At 39.6% G+C, this 19393-nt stretch overlaps 1 protein-coding gene across 4 annotated transcripts in view; it reads right to left on the minus strand.

Annotated features, from left to right (window-relative positions):
• The window catches only part of IPO5 (importin 5), a 57057-nt gene that overhangs the window by 23192 nt on the left and 14472 nt on the right, over window positions 1-19393 (minus strand). For 2 of the 4 annotated variants that reach the window (XM_072782577.1, XM_072782578.1), the window contains exons 4-11: window positions 17850-17943; window positions 11105-11185; window positions 8508-8700; window positions 5631-5733; window positions 4428-4524; window positions 4113-4217; window positions 2006-2128; window positions 1797-1917 (exon numbers count right to left, since the gene is read on the minus strand). In XM_072782577.1, the coding sequence (XP_072638678.1) occupies window positions 1797-1917; window positions 2006-2128; window positions 4113-4217; window positions 4428-4524; window positions 5631-5733; window positions 8508-8700; window positions 11105-11185; window positions 17850-17939 (913 nt within the window). In that variant the 5' untranslated portion in view covers window positions 17940-17943. The remainder of the gene's footprint in view (window positions 1-1796; window positions 1918-2005; window positions 2129-4112; window positions 4218-4427; window positions 4525-5630; window positions 5734-8507; window positions 8701-11104; window positions 11186-17849; window positions 17944-19393) is intronic. The other 2 variants (XM_072782579.1, XM_072782580.1) reach the window with 1 other exon arrangement.

Consider the following 19393-nt stretch of genomic DNA (forward strand, 5'->3'; position numbering starts at 1 on the left):
TCTCCAGGATCAGGCCCTGGGCTGAAGGCGGTGCTAAACTGCTGAGCCACTTGGGCTGCCCAATTTCAACAAATTTTTAACAAATATTTGTTGCATTTGCTTTAGATCTTGTTCTGCTTAAGAGTTAACATTAAAGAAAAGACAAACTTCCCAGATCCTACTATATTCTTTATTCACCAGAGGTGAGCACAACATAAAATCGATGCTTCTCACTCCCAAAGTGTTTTTATACTTGAACTACAGATTTTTCTGTAAACAAATATAGCACTATCTCAAGATTTAAATTTTCACACAATAAATGGTACCATACTATGTATATATCCGTAGGCAATTTGCTTCCTTTTCAACACACATGGATTTCAACTTAATTACTTCAGAATATTCTATTACATAAACACACTATTCTACTGATGGACATTTTGGTTGTTTCTAATTTTCTCCCTATTACAAAATTTGCTTTGATGAGATTCTTATCCATATACCCTTGACAAGTGTGAGTTCAGGGCATGGAATTGTTACAGGTATCTTCAATATTACTAAGAAAGACTAACTGCTCTGCATAGTGGCTGCATTAAATGTGCACTGCTCCAGGTTTGAAAGGAGACCTGTCTCATTTCACAACCATGTGTGAAGTGCCCTGAAGCTTTCTGAGTCTTCTCTGCTCCACACCTGACACCAGACTCCCCAACTGCACTGGTGTTTACTGACGCTGAGCAGGCTCATTAGCTCCTTCATTGTGGATTTCCAGTTCCTAGCCCTTGTCTGTTTCCTACAGACCTGAACTTGCTGACCGTGTGCACTGTAGCTGCTTTTGCCCAGCCTGCAGCTTGTCTTTTAATTTCACTTGTAGTGTATCTGGTCAAAAAATTGTTTTAGTATTTGCCAATTCAGCAATGTTTGTACCTATGGTTTGTAATTCAGTCTTAAAAAACTTCTTTCTACTCTTAAACTTTGTTTGTAAAACGTGTCGCTCATTTAGGTGCTAAATCAACCCTGAATTAATTTTTATAGGATATCCGAGGTTGGGATAGATTTTTGCCACAGAAATGACCTTTGGTCAATAACTGTTCTCTTAGTTTTTTAAAACATTTTATTTATTTGGTGGGGGGACATGAGAGGCAGAGGGAGAAGCAGACTCTGCTCAGCAGGGAGCTGGACATGGGGCTTGATCCCAGAATCATGACCTGAGCTATAAAGGCAGACAGGCGCTTAACCAACTGAGCCACTCAGGCGCCCCAATTATTTATCTTTTAAAGTCAGCTTTGTTTCCATGTAAGCGGATCTGCTCATAGAATCCTGTTTCCTACAATCCATTTGCCTACACCTGTACCACCAACAGTTTCTAAATCTTCATAGCTGAGAAGGCAAGATCTCCACTCTGCTCACCAAAATTGACTTGGCTACTTCAGGCCATATGTTATTTTACACAAATTCTATGATCAACCTTATGACCAACATTGTCTTCGTTTATAGATCAATTTGAAGAGAAATGTTTAGTTCTTCTATTAGTCTTTCAACATGTTATCCGATTTCCCCCAAAAAAGTCTTCTATATATTTTGATATCCAGGTGTCACAAGTCATGCCTACAACTGTGGGACTTCAGAATGTCTACAGCATAGTTACCATATTGGGTCCATGCACATAAATGTGTACAGAGATAAATTTCTCCCCATTCATCTGTTTGTGAAAGACATTTTATAATATTCTCAAGAAATCTGTGAGCTTACACAATTTTCAGCAAGTTCATCCAACAATTTTTCCACATGAACAAACTATTTAAAGACCTTTGACTTACTAGTCTGTGCAACAATATTGGTATGTTTTCTTAACATAGCAGCTGCGGTCTCAGAGAGGGTCACAATTACTTCAAGGGCAAGCTGGCGTTGCATATTATTGAGGTTCGTGTCTCCACACAACTATAGAGAAAACGTATTTTATACATTTAGTAGTTTAGATTATTAACTGAAAAGGATAAACAGACATTTACTGAAATATTTAATTTACCTTTAGACTTAGCTGTAAAGTAGCTTCTAAGTGAGGACGCAAATACTTTGGAACAGTATCTGCAATCTCAACAAGGGATTTCAGGACTGAATCATCATTCTGGTAGCACGAGTCATTCACAGCCTAGAAAAAATGAAAGAGAAAAGAAAAAGGTCTAGGTTCAAGTTACTTTATAGATGTGATGTCTCACTGTCAAAACATTAAAAGGCAGACAACAGAATATTATTGAAGAATATTTTTTACTAAATAACAATTTAGCAATCTAAAGAGTGCAAATCTCACAGCCGCATATATTCCTTCCTTTTGACTAATATTAACTAGAAACATACAAAGATTTAAATCTAAGCCGGAATTATAGTAACCAGCATAGCAAACTTAAGGCTGTTAAGGAATTACTTTTCTCTGTCCCTCCAATATCCATATCCTAGTCTTTTTCAGACATGCAGTAACTACTAGACCCTATGATACATTTAAAATGTCCAATATTACTCAATTTATTTCTCTTTGACATCAAGTTAACTCACTGTGTATTTAAGTATACACTCTGTATCTTACCATTCCCTATTTCAGAGTGACAACTCCTAGAAGTTTTGGCTAACATTTTAGCTTACTCTAAATTCAGGGGAAGAAAAATCTGAGATTAGAATGTAGCAGTGGGTAACTCACAAAATTTTTTGGTAATAAACTACTAAAATGATAGAATGGACAAGTTAATGTTTGTCATTGACCTAAACTATCTTTGCAGTTTGACAGTATAGGGAGAAAAGTTTCTACTAAATCCTGCAAAATTACTGAAATATGCAGAATTCATATGGAACTTTTCAGTTTTAGCTCTTCCAAATCCTCTCTAAGCCAGTGGTTCTCAATAGGGATGCTATTTCTCCCAGGAGTTTTCTTGGTCATCACAATGACTGAGGAAGAGCAAAGGCCAGGGTTTCTAGATATCCTGCATCTGTGACACAAATGCTTCTGAGGAACTCACATGACGAGCTTATCATGCATCTCACACAGTCACAAAAGTCAGGTATTTCTAAAACAAAAACCTAATTTACAATGATCTGAACATAAAACCAAATTCACAAATTATTTTTTGTTTGTTTTTAATGTACCATGGGTTCCCCCTCACCCTCCAAGTATAAATACTGTATAAACCAAGGATGAATACATAACTTTGTTTTGTCTGGATCTTTACCATTTCTGGAAATCAAACCATCAATACTAACAGCATTTGTGGTGTTTGCCTTGTCAATAGTATCTATCAGTTCAAATGTTTAGCTACTGTGTTGCATGGGTCACTTAAAAAACACCTAGTCTATATGTCTTTCATTGAAGTCATACCATACCATATACAAGTTGAAAAGCATGCCATTTTACTGTTTATTCCTTTTTTATTTCTTCTTTGTAACAACTTAAGGCAATTTATTTTTATATTTTAAACTTGTATGTGTACATATGTATGTTACCTATGCATTTCAAAATGGAAAATACAGTTATTACAAAATTTGGGTCTAACAAGTTGCTCTAACTTACCCAATCTTATTTTACTTTCTGCTTGAGGCAGAAGGTATCCTTAAAATAATAATAACCCTGAAGTGAAATTAACCATAAACCATTTACTTTATAGTATAAACTGTTACAAGCCCTGGATTGAAGACTAAGTACTGCTGTCCAATTTGGGTTTGAGACATGCTTCAATCACTTACCAACACTGTGATCTTGGGCAAGTTTCCTAACCTCCGCTCTTTAGTTTCCCCTTATGTAAAATGGGCATTACATTTTGTAGGTTATTTGGTTGATTCCATGGCAATAACCTATGTGATTACATATTCATTAATAGCCATAAATTGCTTTTATCATTTATGTTATAGAAAGGTTTTGAAACCCTAACCTACAATTTTTAAGAGACTGAGAGTCTACGAAGGGAAAAAGATCGGAGTTCAATGGGGCTAGAGATTTGCATTTTGTTTGCTGCTGAACTCCTAGTGTCTAGTGCCAGCACACAGTAGGCAACAAATACACTGAATGCACTAGAGAACTTTGATGAGACTTTACGCTGCAGAAAACCAGTAAGGATTTAAGGATCACTTATTTTATACTGTTTTCTTACCTGTAAGAATCCAGGTAACAAGTCTGCAAAATGTTTGAATAGAGCAACGTTGTGTTCATTTGCAAGTATAAATGCAGCTGTAGCTCTGGCAGATAATGTCCTTATCTAAAGTGAAGACAGTAAAAAATGTCAAACAGGAGAAATTTTTGATGGATTCAAGTTCAAGATTTCTTACTCAAGATGAAATTTTTCATCAGTAACTAGTATTTATAAAGTATTAAAACTAAAGATAATCTCCAAGTATAGAAATTTCTTTCACAAGTTAAAGGTTATATTGAATTAGGTGTTAATATTAATGGAATTGGAATTATTTACCGATGGATGTTCCTGATCTTGCATACACTGAACTAACATCCGTTTGATAACGTCTAAATAGTGCTGCTGTTGGTTCCCAAAAATTCCAGGAAAGTTCCTAAACAAGATCCAAAATGACATTATATTTCAGTAGTGTCAGCCGGAACATCTAATGTTCTAATCTAACCTTAAACATCAGCCCGACTCAAGTGTGCATTAACCTTGAAGGCTGAACATCATCTACCCATCCTCCAAGCAATCCTCTTTTGGGGTTTGGACAAATGGCAACAAGCAGAGCAGAAAGGATTAGGCTGGAAGCAGGGGCAATCCAGGTGCGCGCACGCTACTCAGCAGCCAATTCCAGCCCTACAATTTATCCTTATCACCCTGTCTCCACAGGAAGGTGACCTGGAGTACAGGATAGGGCAAAAGCAAGTACAACGTTTCAGATGGTAGCTGCAGTAACCACACTGCCTAATAATCTGCTTGTTTAGTCAGTGATCCAGGTAGTCCAAATTCTGCTCTGCTTTAAATGTGGCTAACAATTACACTGAATACTTTTAACTAATTCTCTTCTCTGGATTACCAATATAGGTAAGATACATTTGACAACTGACGTGGAAAATGGTGTAATCTCTACCCTTATTCTCTTCTGATGCTCAAGGTAGATCGCATTTTAAAAAATATATAATCTTGAAATGTTGTAAATCCAATTATATTTTTAATGTAGAACTGTCTGATAACACGGACAAAATTTTTCTTAGTGCAGATACTCGTAATTCTAAACTTAGACCATTTGCTTATAAGTATATAGAAGTTTATTAAAATACTGTACTTTATTAAGTCTGGCTATAGAAGACCTAGAAAATAATAGGGATTCACCAGCCTTTTCTTTCTTCTTCAAGATTTCATCATTATAGTGGTTTTCTAAAAGACATATTTATATTCAGTACTGTGTTAACCTCTAAATAAAGAAGTAACTGTCTTTCGTGGAATCATACAAGACAAAGGAAAGAAAAAAATTGTAGAGAACGCTTGTGTACAAAAAAGGATTATAATATGAAATTAGAAGCTTTATGTTTTTTCAGTTTTACTTCCAACACAAATACAAAGCTCATCTAAAGTCATTATTTAAGTCTAAAAAGTCAGACTAAAACAATCAATTAAAATGTGCTTTTGCACATTCACGACAATTTTTCAGGAAAATTAGATCCATGTATGTACCAGAAAATGTGAAGGGCAGCTTCCCGCAGTCCCATATTTTGAGAGCTGACTGAATCAAAAAGGAACTTCAAACCTTCAGGCCACTGGTTGTTGCCATCCTCATCTAAAAGTAAAGAGATCCAGGCATAAAGTTTTGAAGTCAAAACTTCAAAAAATGAAGGGTGAATCTTTTCATTTCATACGCCCCAATGTATGTAATAGAAAATGTTACACGCTATGTATTTAAAAAAAAATCCTAATCAGATTAGGTCCTTTAACCATAACATGGCATTCTAATCTTGTAAAAAAACACCCATGCTTTTGGGTTATGTGCTCAGACACTGGCTATGGTTATTTCTAAGGAGTGGGATATGGAGAAAAGGCAGCACTATGACTCTATGATTGGCTAAATCTTTTATTTATACTATTGCTATTAAAAGTTTAAAAAGTAGGCATAGTTAATATTTGTTATCAAGGTCCTGAAGCCAAAACACTGTAAAAATTGCCTGCAAACTGGAGAAGATCTAGGAGTGGGAATACCAGGACCCAGAGCAGTACTCATGCTATCAAGGTGTTTATTTTTAAATAAGATTTTAAAAAACAGAATTTCTGTGGTACTTTGAAATAAAAGTGAACAACCACAAAAATCTGTACCAGTTAAATGACTTACCAATTATATTGTCACAAAGAACTTTAAGAGACATAGAAATTACAGATAAGTTATGCATGTACTTTTTAAAAAATGTCCCTCTATATTTGAACTTTTTTGAAATGACAAGTGTACATTGCCACAGCTGACATAAAAAAAAAAAAAAAAAAAAAAAAAACCAACCCTAATCAGTCCCTTTAACATAAAGGTCATGCTTGGGGGTCAAGAGGGAATGAAAAATAAAAATCTATGGAGAGACCATTTTGAAACATTTTAGAAACCGTGCATTATTAAATGATTTTGAATTAGAAATGATATGTCACCTATAAAACTTTATACCTGCACATTTAAAAAAAACTTTAAAACAGATTCCCTAGGCTACTTAAAAAAATTCAAAATTAAGGGTTTCAGTGAGTTTTGAACTTATTTAAAATAAAAAATTTAACACATTTCCTACTTTTAAGAATTGGTTAATATCACTTAGCTGGGGCACCTGGGTGGCTCAGCGGTTTGGTGCCTGCCTTTGGCCCAGGGAGTGATCCTGGAGTCCTGGGATCAAGTCCCACATCAGGATCCCTGCAAGGAGCCTGCTTCTCCCTCTGCCTATGTCTCTGCCTCTCTCTGTGTCTCTCATGAATAAATAAATAAAGTCTTAAAAAAAAAATATCACTCAGCTGACTTGAACAAGAATTTTGGCAATACTGGTAGTGGAGATTAAAAAATGAGTGTCATACCCTAATACTCCACAATTACACTAGGTATTTATCCAAAGGATACAAAAGAGCTGATTTGAAGGGGTATATGCACCCTAATGTTTATAGCAGCATTATTATCAACAATAGCCAAATTATGGAAAGAGCCCAAATGTCCAGATTGATGAATGGATAAAGAAGATGTGGTAATCTTGGAATATTACTCAGCCATCAAAAAGAATGAAATCTTGCCATTTGCAATGATATGGACAGAGCTACAGTGTATCATGCTAAGTGAAGTCAGTCAGTCAGAGAAAGACAAAATACCATATGATTTCACTTATATGTGGAATTTAAGAAACAAACAGATGAACACAGGAAAAGGGAAGGATAAAAACAGAGAGGGAGGCAAACCATAGACTCTTCACTATAGAGAACAAACTGAGAGTTGCTGGAGGGGAGGTGGGCGGGGGATGGGCTAGATGGGTGATGGGCATTAAGGAGGGCACTTGCAATGAGCAATTTGGTGGGTATTATACTTAAGTGATGAGTCACTAAATTCTACTCCTGAAACCAGTATTACACTATATGTTAACCAGAATTTAAATTAAAAAAAAAAAAAATTAGTGTCATGATTTATAACCAATGATATTCCCATTTAGCCTTATACTTAGTGGGGCATCCTTTTCAACCTTTAGATATACTGTATAAATGAACTGAGTTTAACATCGTATCTATTGGGGTGCCTGGGGGGGTGCAGTTTGTTAAACATCTGACTCTTGGTTTCAGCTCAGGGGTAATCTCAGGGTTGTGAAATTTTTTTTTTTTTTTTTTTTTTTTTAGGGTTGTGAAATTAAACCCTGCACTGGGCTCTGTGCTCAGCATAGAGTCTGCTTAAGATTCTCTTTCCCCCCTTCCCTTGTCCCTCCTCCCTTTGCCCACGCTCTCTAAAATAAAGTTCACTGAAAAAAACATATATCTGAATCTGTCAAAAAAAGTAACAAAGCATATTCAATCACGTTAATATTTTTAATATGACCAAAGAGGGTTTTGATTATTGGTAAAATGCATTTTTAGAGATTTTCCTTTTATTTCACTGTTTAAAAATATTTTGAGGTATTTCATAAACTACACAGAATAGTGGTATAATAGCCTATGTGCATAATTTACTAATACACAAATGTAACAATAAAAGCTCCTGGAGTCCACTGATTTTTACTTCTGTTGGTAAGTTTAACCTACAAAGTAAGTTGTAAGTTACACTGTGCTTTCCAAACTTTCCTGATTAAGGGGGAAATAAAACTGACAATTTTTAAGCAAATTACAAAACTATTTCTCCACACAGATGTTCTGAAAACCAGCAGGTACATATTATGACTGTACTTCACAAACATTTTATTTTTGGCTCTAAAGGCAGAATCCATGATCACTCTCATTTTGAACAGAATAAATAGTACTCAGGTACTTGTGAATCTTTCTTTAAAAAGATGCCACTTAAAAAAAAGGGATATATTCATTTTCTTCTACAACATAATAATGAATGTATCGCATACACACCTATTAAATTCCTGGCCAACTCTGCAGCAATATCACAAATTTTTTTCCTCATGCTAGACTGGGTTTCCATTTGAATAATCATCAGTAGTTCACTCTTGATGGCAGTCTGAACATCAGAAGGAAGAGTTGGATAGACTTCATCAAATGCAGAGGACAAAAGACGTCTTAGGAGAACAGCAGCCATTTGTCTAGCCTATAAATGGATAACAAGGTTAATAACTTGGTGTCTTACAAGAGAAAAAATTGCCAACAGACTACATTCACTCCACCATTGATGGATTTTACTATTCTATTTTTACAATTCATTTCAAAAGCACTGTTAGATTTTTTTACAAAACAGGTGAAATAAATAAAACTCTCTCTAATCACATTAGCCTAGTGTACAGAAAACGCTACCCAAAAGCTATTTTTTATTCATAGCTAAGGAAAAGCCCTTGAACCCATCAGGTCACAAATCAGAAACATATCTTAGCAATGATGAACCTGCCTTTAATTTCTATTTGTAATACCTTCTTTTAAGAAAAATAAATGTTAATATAAACTGCAAACCCTAGAATGCTCCTTTCCTACTTCTCCATCTGGCTCTCTCATTCTAGTGTACCTACTAATATTACTCCCTGGACTATCTCGTTGTTTCACAGCCCTTTCATTAGCCTCTTAGATAACATGCTATCATATCCATTTATCTTTATGCTTCATTTGAGCAAACAAACATTACAAGCTCCTAATGCCTGAAAGTGCTAATCAATTTCAATGTGTATATTCTTATCCCATTTAAAACCTGTAGAATATATTTAAGTTTGGCATTTTCTGTAAAATATTCCCCTTTAGATTATCCAAAGACAAACACCATTCTGAAATTTTATCATATTAAATCAACAGGCCTTTGAAACTATTAAACCAATTTTTCGTGTTTTCTTTCATTTCTGGGCTGCAGCTCATTATCACTATAATCAGTATGGAACTGTGGCCAACAAAAAAAGAGTTAAGCCACACAAATAAAATGTGCCAATTTTTTTCTCAAGTCATTTTTCACTGAATTTTTTATTTGAATTACTTTTGGCATACAGCAAACTTTTAAAGAAATTTTAATGCTCTAGAAAGGATTCAAAATGGTTAGAATCTCTAATCTCAAGTTTACGCAATTCTCACACTTACACTAACAAGTATGAAGCCAGTCAAGATCCTGAGGCTAGTTCACAATCATCTAATTCTTAAATCAAGATTTAAAAAAGGTTCAACATAGGTTTTTAAAAAGAAAATTCGAGAGTTTTTTAGTATTATTTATTCTTAGCTTTAAAATTTGTTTCATAGCTAACTTGATTCAAATTTCAAGATTTAAAACAGCCATTACTTTATGTTTGTTCTTCATATGTGACATTCATTTTGAATTAAAGAATATATTACGAAGGTGAAGAAGCGCCTTCTGTCATCTATTTTTAAAAAGTGGGGCACTTTTATACTGTTTTCTAAGCATTGCCACAGAACATCAAATTTAAACTGAGTACAAGTCAGGTGCAATACTATATAGCAGTTTAGTGTGACTTCATTTTCATCACATTTTAATATTAGTAAAGAAGTCTTGCTTTAAAAATTCACTTAAAAAAACAACAAAAAAAAATCCCAACCAACTCTAAGGCCAATGTGGGGCTCAAACTCATGATCCCCAAGATCAAGAGTCCTATGTTCTATCAACTGAGCCAGCCAGTCTTCCTTCACTTTACAAATTCTCAATTCCATGGTTCACAGAGGTGAGACTAGATTTCTAGACTTGGGATATTTTGACATTCACTTAAGACTCTATATATAAGGATATTACTTTGGGGGAAAAAAAAAATCCACTGTTAAATGCATAGAAAAGCAGTAAGAAACAACAAATTTAAATTTGGTACAGTTATAAGGTCATTTGCTGAAAACCATGATTTATAAAGGATTCACCAAAGTGTCTCTTTATTCCTAAACATCTTTAGCACATATTCTTTGCTACCTTAGAGATTAGACAGACAATACATATTTTCTCAGAAAACATTTGGCACACATTAAAACACTGAATTAAATTTCCTCCTTCAGAATGAATTGTTTAAAGGAAGAAATTTTTTTTATAGCTACAGAAGTCACTTTAGTAAATTCTTATGTAATTATTTAAAAACCATTAACTTAAAAAAAAAATTAACTTAAATATCCTGGACATATCAACCTGACACGGAAAAAAGAAATTTCATTCTAAATATAGGGTACTCAAAAAAACTAACTGCAAAGTATCTTTTAGCAAATCTAAGTTCAAAGTTCTGGTAACGTCTATGGCAACAGTTCTCATTACCCATGTAGACCCGTATCTAATAGCCAACTTGTTTTTTTTTTTAAAGATTTTATTTATTTATTCATGAGATAGAGAGAGAGAGAGAGAGAGAGAGAGAGGCAGAGACACAAGCAGAGGGAGAAACGGGCTCCATGCTGGGAGCCCAAAGCGGGACTCAATCCCGGGACTCCAGGAGCGCGCTCTGGGCCAAAGGCAGGCGCCAAACCGCTGAGCCACCCAGGGATCCCCTCCAACTTGTTTTTTAAGAATGTCATAATCTCAAATATTAGAGTAGTACCTCCTCAGCAGCTGTTGTATTTCTGATGGCTTGTAAGAGGAATGTGATCTTTGACTGGCCTGGGATATTCTCATAGGTTTCCTACAGGAAAAAGAAAAATGTTTAAGGTTAGAATATGTTTAAAAATGTCATCAGCACACCAGTGGAAAGAAATGAAATGAAGACTGGGAAAGATTCATGCATGAGAAATCATGCTGTTAAAATTTTCCCCTACCACAAAATACACTTCAGCTGGTTGGAAAGAAAAGATGTCCAGAGAATCACTTTCAAGCTCCCTTCTACCTTTAGCTTTAAGATTTTTCTAATGCACGCGCATTTTCCCTAACTTTGCTTCCCTAATGAACAAAACTCAAGGCCAAAAGAGGGCCAAAAAAATCTTCAATGTGACCTGAGCTACCATGCTGTAAAGTGCTCACCTAGTATCCCTTTACATCATGGAAAACTACTTATCTTGTCAACATTTTCTAGATCAGAAGATGTAGAATTGGGTTCAAGTTACCACTACTTAACAACCAACAGAAACATATCTCAAATGAAATAAATCCGAGAAAGGGAAAGAAAGTATTCACATTCCTTATGCTACTTTTTCTTTCAAGCAAGGATTATACTAAAACTTATATACATAAATAAATGAATATGGCCAGGAGAAATTTGGCCAAGAGACTTTAATATAATTCCTTTAATATCATTTTAATAATCTAGAAAACCAGGTTTTGTGACTCAGGGCACATCTTTCCTTTCCCAATAATAATGTAAAACGAGAACAAATTAGTTAACAATAAAAAATTGACACCAATTAAAAGATGGATTGTCAGGGTGGATCAAAATATAAGATCTAAATACATGCTGTCTACAAAACTAAATTGAAAAGAAGTATAGATTCATGTGCACATTTAAGAATTCTAACAATAGCAGTCTTGGACTGTGGAAAATACCTTATTCTTTGAAATATATTTGGAATTGTTTTCCCCAAGAAGACTCTTACCTTTGACCTTTGTCTGCTCTCTAAGAGTCACCACCCCTATAACCTACTTTGTTTCTCTGGATAGAAGTCCCAAGGACAACAGATGAAACACAGTGTCTCCTTGAATCCATCCATGTCTACCTTATTTTAACTTTTACTAAGTGCTCTGTGGCATCCCTGAGATATTGACAGATAAGGAAATAAAGGCTCAAAAGTTAAATGACCTGGCCAAGGTCACATACAATAAGCAACAGAAACAACTCTGGTTTTCTGAGGTCAACTGTACTTAAAATCTCCCTAGCACTGAATGCTCTTTCTGTGTTTCACTCCTGGGGTCTGTATGACTCCGCCAACCAACCAGTTCTATTTATGCAGTGCTACACGGTTTTCAAACTTCTCAAATGTATCTTAATCCTAAGAACACATGTGAGGGAAAGGAGAATTCAAAATCTCCCAATAACCTTAGGTTCCTCTCAAATACACTAGCACGCAGGAACACAACAACGCTGAAAACTGTGACAAGAATTAACAGCTGAGAATATCGGGGTACCTCGGTGGCTCAGTGGTTGAGCATCTGCCTTCGGCTCAGGTTGTGATCCTGGGGTCATGGGATCGAATCCCACATCGGGCTCCCCTGTTGGGAGCTTGCTTCTCCCTCTGCCTATGTCTCTGCCTCTCTGTGTGTTTCTCAAGAATAAATAAATAAAATCTTAAAAAAAAAAAAAAAAAAGCGGAGAAGATGGTCTGAATTTCTGTACACAGAAATGAAGTAATTTTATGTAGAGATATTCTATGATTGCAAAAACAGAGATGTACCTTGATTTTTCTCACTTAATCTTTATGAATGCAACTCAAAGGCCAGTATAGCCTTTTCATTTAAACACAGTCTCTCACACTACAATAAAAATGTCTTTTTATCCTTTGTACCTAGCCTAGCCCCTGATGCACTGCAGATGTTATAACTTTTTACCATTTTACTTTCCAGTGATCTAAATCAAGTTTCAGAAAAAAAAAAATTCTTTACTGAACTATCACTCTCAGAAAACCTTGCCCAACTGGGACTAATAGCTTGACAGTTATACTATGCTAATTCTAGTAGACACTTAAAAACATTTAGGTCAAATACTAAACTCTATTCCTTAAGGAATTAGAAGTCAATGGAGAGAGAGAGTTTAGTAAGAGTGACATCTGACTCCTGAGAGAGGGTTCTCCCCATTTGTTACGTTCCACTGTGGCAATCCAGATATAGTATTACATTTACACCGTAACTTTGGTTAAGGATAATAGTTTGGCAAAAAAGAACACAGCCTTAAAACCAGGTTATCAGCCTAAATAGAGTTCCACGAAGATAGGGATGGTATCTCTTTCTCCTTGTATTCCTAGCACCTAGCATATTGGAGTGCAGCAAATACAAAGTATATACATAAAGAATATATATAAAAATATAAAGAATCTTTCTAAGAATATTCCTAGCACTAAGCCAGGCAGGTTCAGTGAATGCTGCCAATGTCATGGCAAATAGAATTTCAATTCCAGGGCAGCCCGGGTGGGGTGGCTCAGCGGTTTAGCACCGCCTTCAGCCCAGGGCGTGATCCTGGAGGCCCGGGATTGAGTCCCACGTTGGGCTCCCTGCATGGAGCCTGCTTCTCCCTCTGCCTGTGTTCTCTGCCTCTCTCTCTCTCTCCTTTCTGTGTATTCTCATGAATAAATAAATAAAAATCTTAAAAAAAAAAAAAAAAAAAAGAATTTCAATTCCATTTGGTTTCACCATGCACAATCACACAATGTAAAGCAGATTTCACCTCCCCTTTCATGTCCATAAAAAAATGCTAGTAAGCACTCATTTCACTCATTCCATAAATATTCATGGTAAGCCTACCTTGCATATGAAAAGAGGGAACAAGTTTTACCTAACTACAACTTTTACCTAGTAAACACCCTGGTTTCTCAAAAATCAAGTATATTTTTCAGTATGTTATTCTCCTCCAATTAAAACCTCATTAATGAAGTTCTATATTAAAATCAATGAAAAGGGCAGCCCCGGTGGCTTAGAGGTTCAGCACCGCCTTCAGCCCAGGGCGTGATCCTGTGAGACCCAGGATGGAGTCCCATGTCGGGCTCCCTGCATGGAGCCTGCTTCTCTGTGTCTCTGCTTCTCTCTCTCTGTCTCTAATAAATAAATAAAATCTTTAAACTCAATGAAAAAGTCAATGGAAAAAATAAGAATGCAAAATCCATGCATATGATTAATAAAATACTTAAGCTTATGTCATATAAAATGTCTTGTCATGAATGCCATGGACATTCAACTTTGTATTACCTGTCAACTGCTTATTCAATTGTTTATTCACGTTAATCATTATATTTTGAGACTTGTGGCATTGAAACAATTTTTTCAAGCATCAGAAACATTTTTTATAAAGTTAAAGAGAAAAATTCTTGAAGATTTAACAGAAATAAAATATAAAGCCCACCAAATGGTTTATACAATGGAAGTTTAAAAACTTTTAAAAGTTCTGAAGACCTTCAATGTTTTCAACAGTAAATTACAATTAGTCTTCTACTGTACTTGATTTCATGTTTGAATACAAAACAAGTCACCTTACTCAACAGTCTTGTATTTGTATCAACTAAGTATTTATGAAATTACAAAGATATTTACTGAGATTTTGTCAATTCTTGTTAAAAAAATTTCTATATTTGCTATATCAGACTTTATTTTTTTTATATATCAGACTTTAATACTCAATTTAATTTAGTTTGATTACTTATAAATAGCTCATTTCATAAGGCAAAAAAAGGGGTATTCAAGTATCATTATATGCAGCTTTTTATTTTTCAAATAATATTTTGCTTTTGTAAGCAGCTCTATTTACAGTCCAGCTTTGTGTTATAGAGAGACTAGGAAACTTCCCTTCTAACATTTACTTTTTTTGGTGTCAAATTAAGAATTTTCTATTAAAAAAAAAAAGAATTTTCTATTTTATGATACTTAATTTACATATTAGTGTTTCTGAGATATACAAAGAAAGCAAAAATGTGTTACCTGAATGATAGGAATAAAGAGAATAACCATAACAGTACAGTTGATCCTTGAACAACATGGGTTTGAACTGCATGGGTTCACTTATACACGGATTTTATTTTTTATGAATACAGGACGGTATTGGAATGTATCTTCTCTACTTATGATACTTTTTTTAAAAATTTTTTTAAATTTATTTATGATAGTCACACAGAGAGAGAGAGAGGCAGAGACACAGGCAGAGGGAGAAGCAGGCTCCATGCACCAGGAGCCCGACGTGGGATTTGATCCCAGGTCTCCAGGATTGTGCCCTGGGCCAAAGGCAGGTGCTAAACCGCTGCGCCACCCAGGGATCCCTGCTTATGATACTCTTAATAACATTTTCTTCTCTTAGTTTGTTGTAAAAATATAGTATATAATACATACAACATACAAAATATGTGCTAATTGGCTGTTTATGTTCTTGGTAAGGCTTCCAGTCAACAGGAGGCTGTTACCTAAGTGTCTGGGGAGTCAAGAGGGTGGGGGCTCCTGTCCCTAACCTCTACGTGGTTCAAGGGTCAACTGTACTTTTCAATTGTTCTTTATGAGAAAATGTGCTGAATGCTGCTAACTATCCCTAAAGTGATGGAAGTGATAAAAAGATTTACAACAGGCACCAATTGGAATTCAAGCTGAACCAGACACTGGTATTTAGTTCAATAGAAGAGAGATTCCCCACTAGGCTTGACAATAGAGACTTAAGCAACTGGAGGGAAGAGGGAGAATTAAACTCGCTTACTAATTACAATGCTGTTCTGCTTTGCAACACATGGCAATTTCTATTATGGGTTGGGATTAAGAACTTATTTTGGTGAAAAATTACCCCCAGAGTTAGCAGAATGCACTAAAATGTTTTTATAGGCATCATCACATCCCTCTGATAGGAGTGCACATTGATGCAACTAATCAATGCACATTACTTCCAAGGACAAATGCTACTTTTTAAAGTATTCCACAAGCAAACCCAGCAAACCCAAGTCCGAAAAGATTGGAATGCTTGTACTCCTATATTTAAGAGGACACTGGAAATCTTAACGTCCATTCGTAAACGTGCTGGTTGAATAAATAATACATTCATATGATGGAATACTGCGTAGCTGCTTTAACAAAATCTCTTATGTGGCAACTTGAAATACTTTTGAGTGAAAAAATCCAACTTGCACAACAGTATGCATATGAGAGGCTCATTCACGTAAAAATGCAATGTATACATATGCACTTGTATTTTCAGGGACGACTCATAAGACACTTAAAAGTTATCTTCGGGGAACGGGATAAAAAAAAACTATTTTGCACTGTTTCAATTTTTACCCTGAACACATATATCCCATGTATACTACATGAATTAAAAAAATCAGTAGACTAACGGTTGTTCAACATGCTTTTTCACCCAGAACTGAACATCCAATACAGTGACTTCATCACGTATCATAAAACCACTCAGTGCAGCCAGCATATCCTAATCTATTCAAAGCAAATATTAACTTTGTGATTCTGAAGACATCTATGAAATTCAGGAGGACAAGCTCCCCCCCCCCATATCATTAGCTACACGTAAATTTCTGCTTTGTAAAAATACCCGAACATCCTTCACCGAATCTTGTAAAGATACTCAATCACGTGGGGGCAGGGACCTCTCCATGTGGCCAAGTTGGAAGACAGGTTCTGAGAGCGCACTTCAAAAAAAAAAAAAAAAAAAAAAAAAAAAACACTAGACAGCCCCTGCCCTCCCTTCTGGGCGTCTCACGCATCCCTCGCGGTCTCAACACTGACAGCGTTAACATCAGTCTTCTGAACCAAGTGGGGCTTGCTGCTACTTGGTAAAGGAGCTTGCAGAGACCCCTGAAATACTGTCTCCTGAAAATAAGTCTACTCAGAGCTCCACACTTTGTGGAGGCCACAAGCCAGAGGTTTAAAAAAAAAAAAAAAAAAAAGAGAGAGAGAGATTCAGGTTAGATTTAATGACATTAAAGACTTAAACATAGGGTGGCCCTGGCCCACTTAAACAACGGAAGTCCCAGGACATCGCAGTTAGGAGACCACAAATCTCTAGAGATCAAAGCACAAGTGTCTGAAGGAAGAATAAAGTAAGGTGGAAGGTGCTTGGACAGAAACCCTCAAGGCAACTTCACAAAATTGGGGCGGGGCGGGGGGGGGGGGCGGAGAAGGGAAATCCAGCTTCCGAGGTTGCGAACTAGACCAGAGAAAGAGGACCACATGGAAGTAAGTAGGAAGGCAGGAGGGCAAGACACACGTCTCGGAGGGGGGGGGGAGGGGGGGGAGGGGGGGGAGGGAGGGAGGGAAGCAGGGTGACGGGTCAGCAGCCGCCCGGGGTCGGGGCGCCGCGGGGCCAGGCTGGGTGGAGACCCGCCAGCAGGGCGGGGGAGGCTCCCGCCGGGAGAGAGCGGGAAAGGGGCGAGGGGAGCCCGGGCCCGCCCCGCACCCCCCACCCCCCACCCCTCCCCGCCGCCCGCTGCCCGCCCCGGGCGGGGGTCGCGGGGGTCGCGGGGGCCGCACGTGTGCGCGAGGGGCGGCGGGCGGCCGGGGCCGGGAGGGCCCGGGGGCACGGCCGGGCGCCGCGGGCCGCCTCACACGTGGGCTGCGCGGCCGCCGCCCGGCCCGGCCTGCGCCGCCACGGCTGGGCGGCCGAGGCCCGGCGGGGCGGCGTCGGGGGAAGGGCGGCGCGCCGGCCGGGGCGCGGCGGGCTCGGTTACCTCTGCCTGTTTCCGGACCACATTGTCGGGGCTGAGCAGGTTTCCCAGGAGCAGGTAGAACTGTTGCTGCTCCGCCGCGGCCGCCGCCATTGCGCTAGGCGTGTGAGAGAGAAGGAGGGAGGGGAGACAGGAGCCGTGAGGCGCGCGGGCGGGCCGGCGGGAGGGCTGGGGGCGGGCCCAGCGCGGGGACCTGCACCAGCGGCGGCGCGGGGCTGGGGGGCGGAGGCCGGGCGGGAAAGGGCGGGGCAAAGGGGAAAGGGGAGGATGGGGCGGGGCCTCGCGACCCCTCACCCCGCCGCGGCCCCCAGCGCCGGCGCCTCATTGGCTGCAGGCGCGGGGGGCGGGGCCGAGGCCGCCTCCGCCGGGGCCGCGCCGATTGGCCACGCACCCCGCGGTGCCGTCACTGGCGAGGGGCGGCGGGCCGCCGGGCTGGTCGCGGGCGAGGCGGGGCGGGGACTGTGCCGGCCAGCTGGGGCCCGGGATGACGTCGGGAGGCCGGCGGGCGGGGCCGGCGGGCGGGCCGCGCAGAGCCGCGCCGCGGGGCGTGAGGTCCGGCCGGGGAGGTGGGGCCAGCGCCGGAGCGCGGGAGATTTCGGCGCGGCGGGCTGGCGGGCAGCCTGGTCCGCGGCGGGAGGCCTGCGCCCCCGCCCCCGCCCCAGCTCCCCAGGTCTCGGGGCCCTGGACCCCCACCCGCGGGTTCCCAGGTCAGACCCTCCGAGCTCCCTCCCGCAGGACTGTGACTCAGGCCGCCCCTTCCCCACGCCGCGCTCGCCGGTGACTCACACCTGGGGCTGGGCGGCTGGAGGGGAGCGGGGTGACTCAGCCCCGGCCTCTCCCCTCTCCCCCCCCCCCCGTCCCTCCCCAGCCCGGGGTCGTCCCGAGCTGTCCACGCAGCACACATGCCTCCATCCCCTCCCCACCCAGGATCCGAGGCTATTCCCCCGGATTCCTCGTTTTGGGGTCCCCGTTGTGTCCATGATGGGGAGAAGCCGAGAGAGAGGCAGACCCTCCCTAAAGCAACACTGGTTTGCAGGGCTGATCTAAACGTTTATCGATTGCTACCGGTACCCAGGGGCCCAGAGACCTGATTTGGCAGAGACAATACGTCCCATCTTCCTTTACTACAGAGCTGCCCAGATGCCCAAAGCTGTGTTCGGATCAAAGGGCACTTCCCTTGAGCCCCTACCGAGCTAAGGGTGATAGTAGAGAAAATAATTCTTTTTTTTTTTTTAATTTTTTTTTTTTATGATAGAGAGAGAGAGAGGCAGAGACACAGGCAGAGGGAGAAGCAGGCTCCATGCACCGGGAGCCCGACGTGGGATTCGATCCCGGGTCTCCAGGATCGCGCCCTGGGCCAAAGGCAGGCGCCAAACCGCTGCGCCACCCAGGGATCCTCTTTTTTTTTTTTTTAAACCTCAAAAGGACACTGGTAGGGAGGAGGAGGTTCCACGTTGGGTGAGATGGAGAGTACTACACTTGTGGCAACCTGTAGGGAATTTAATTTCCTGTTGACTCTCATGAAGTTCTGCTCTCTGAAGTCTGCG

The sequence above is a fragment of the Canis lupus genome, chromosome 17 (assembly GCF_048164855.1).
Source record: "Canis lupus baileyi chromosome 17, mCanLup2.hap1, whole genome shotgun sequence".
Taxonomy (NCBI): Eukaryota; Metazoa; Chordata; class Mammalia; order Carnivora; family Canidae; genus Canis; species Canis lupus.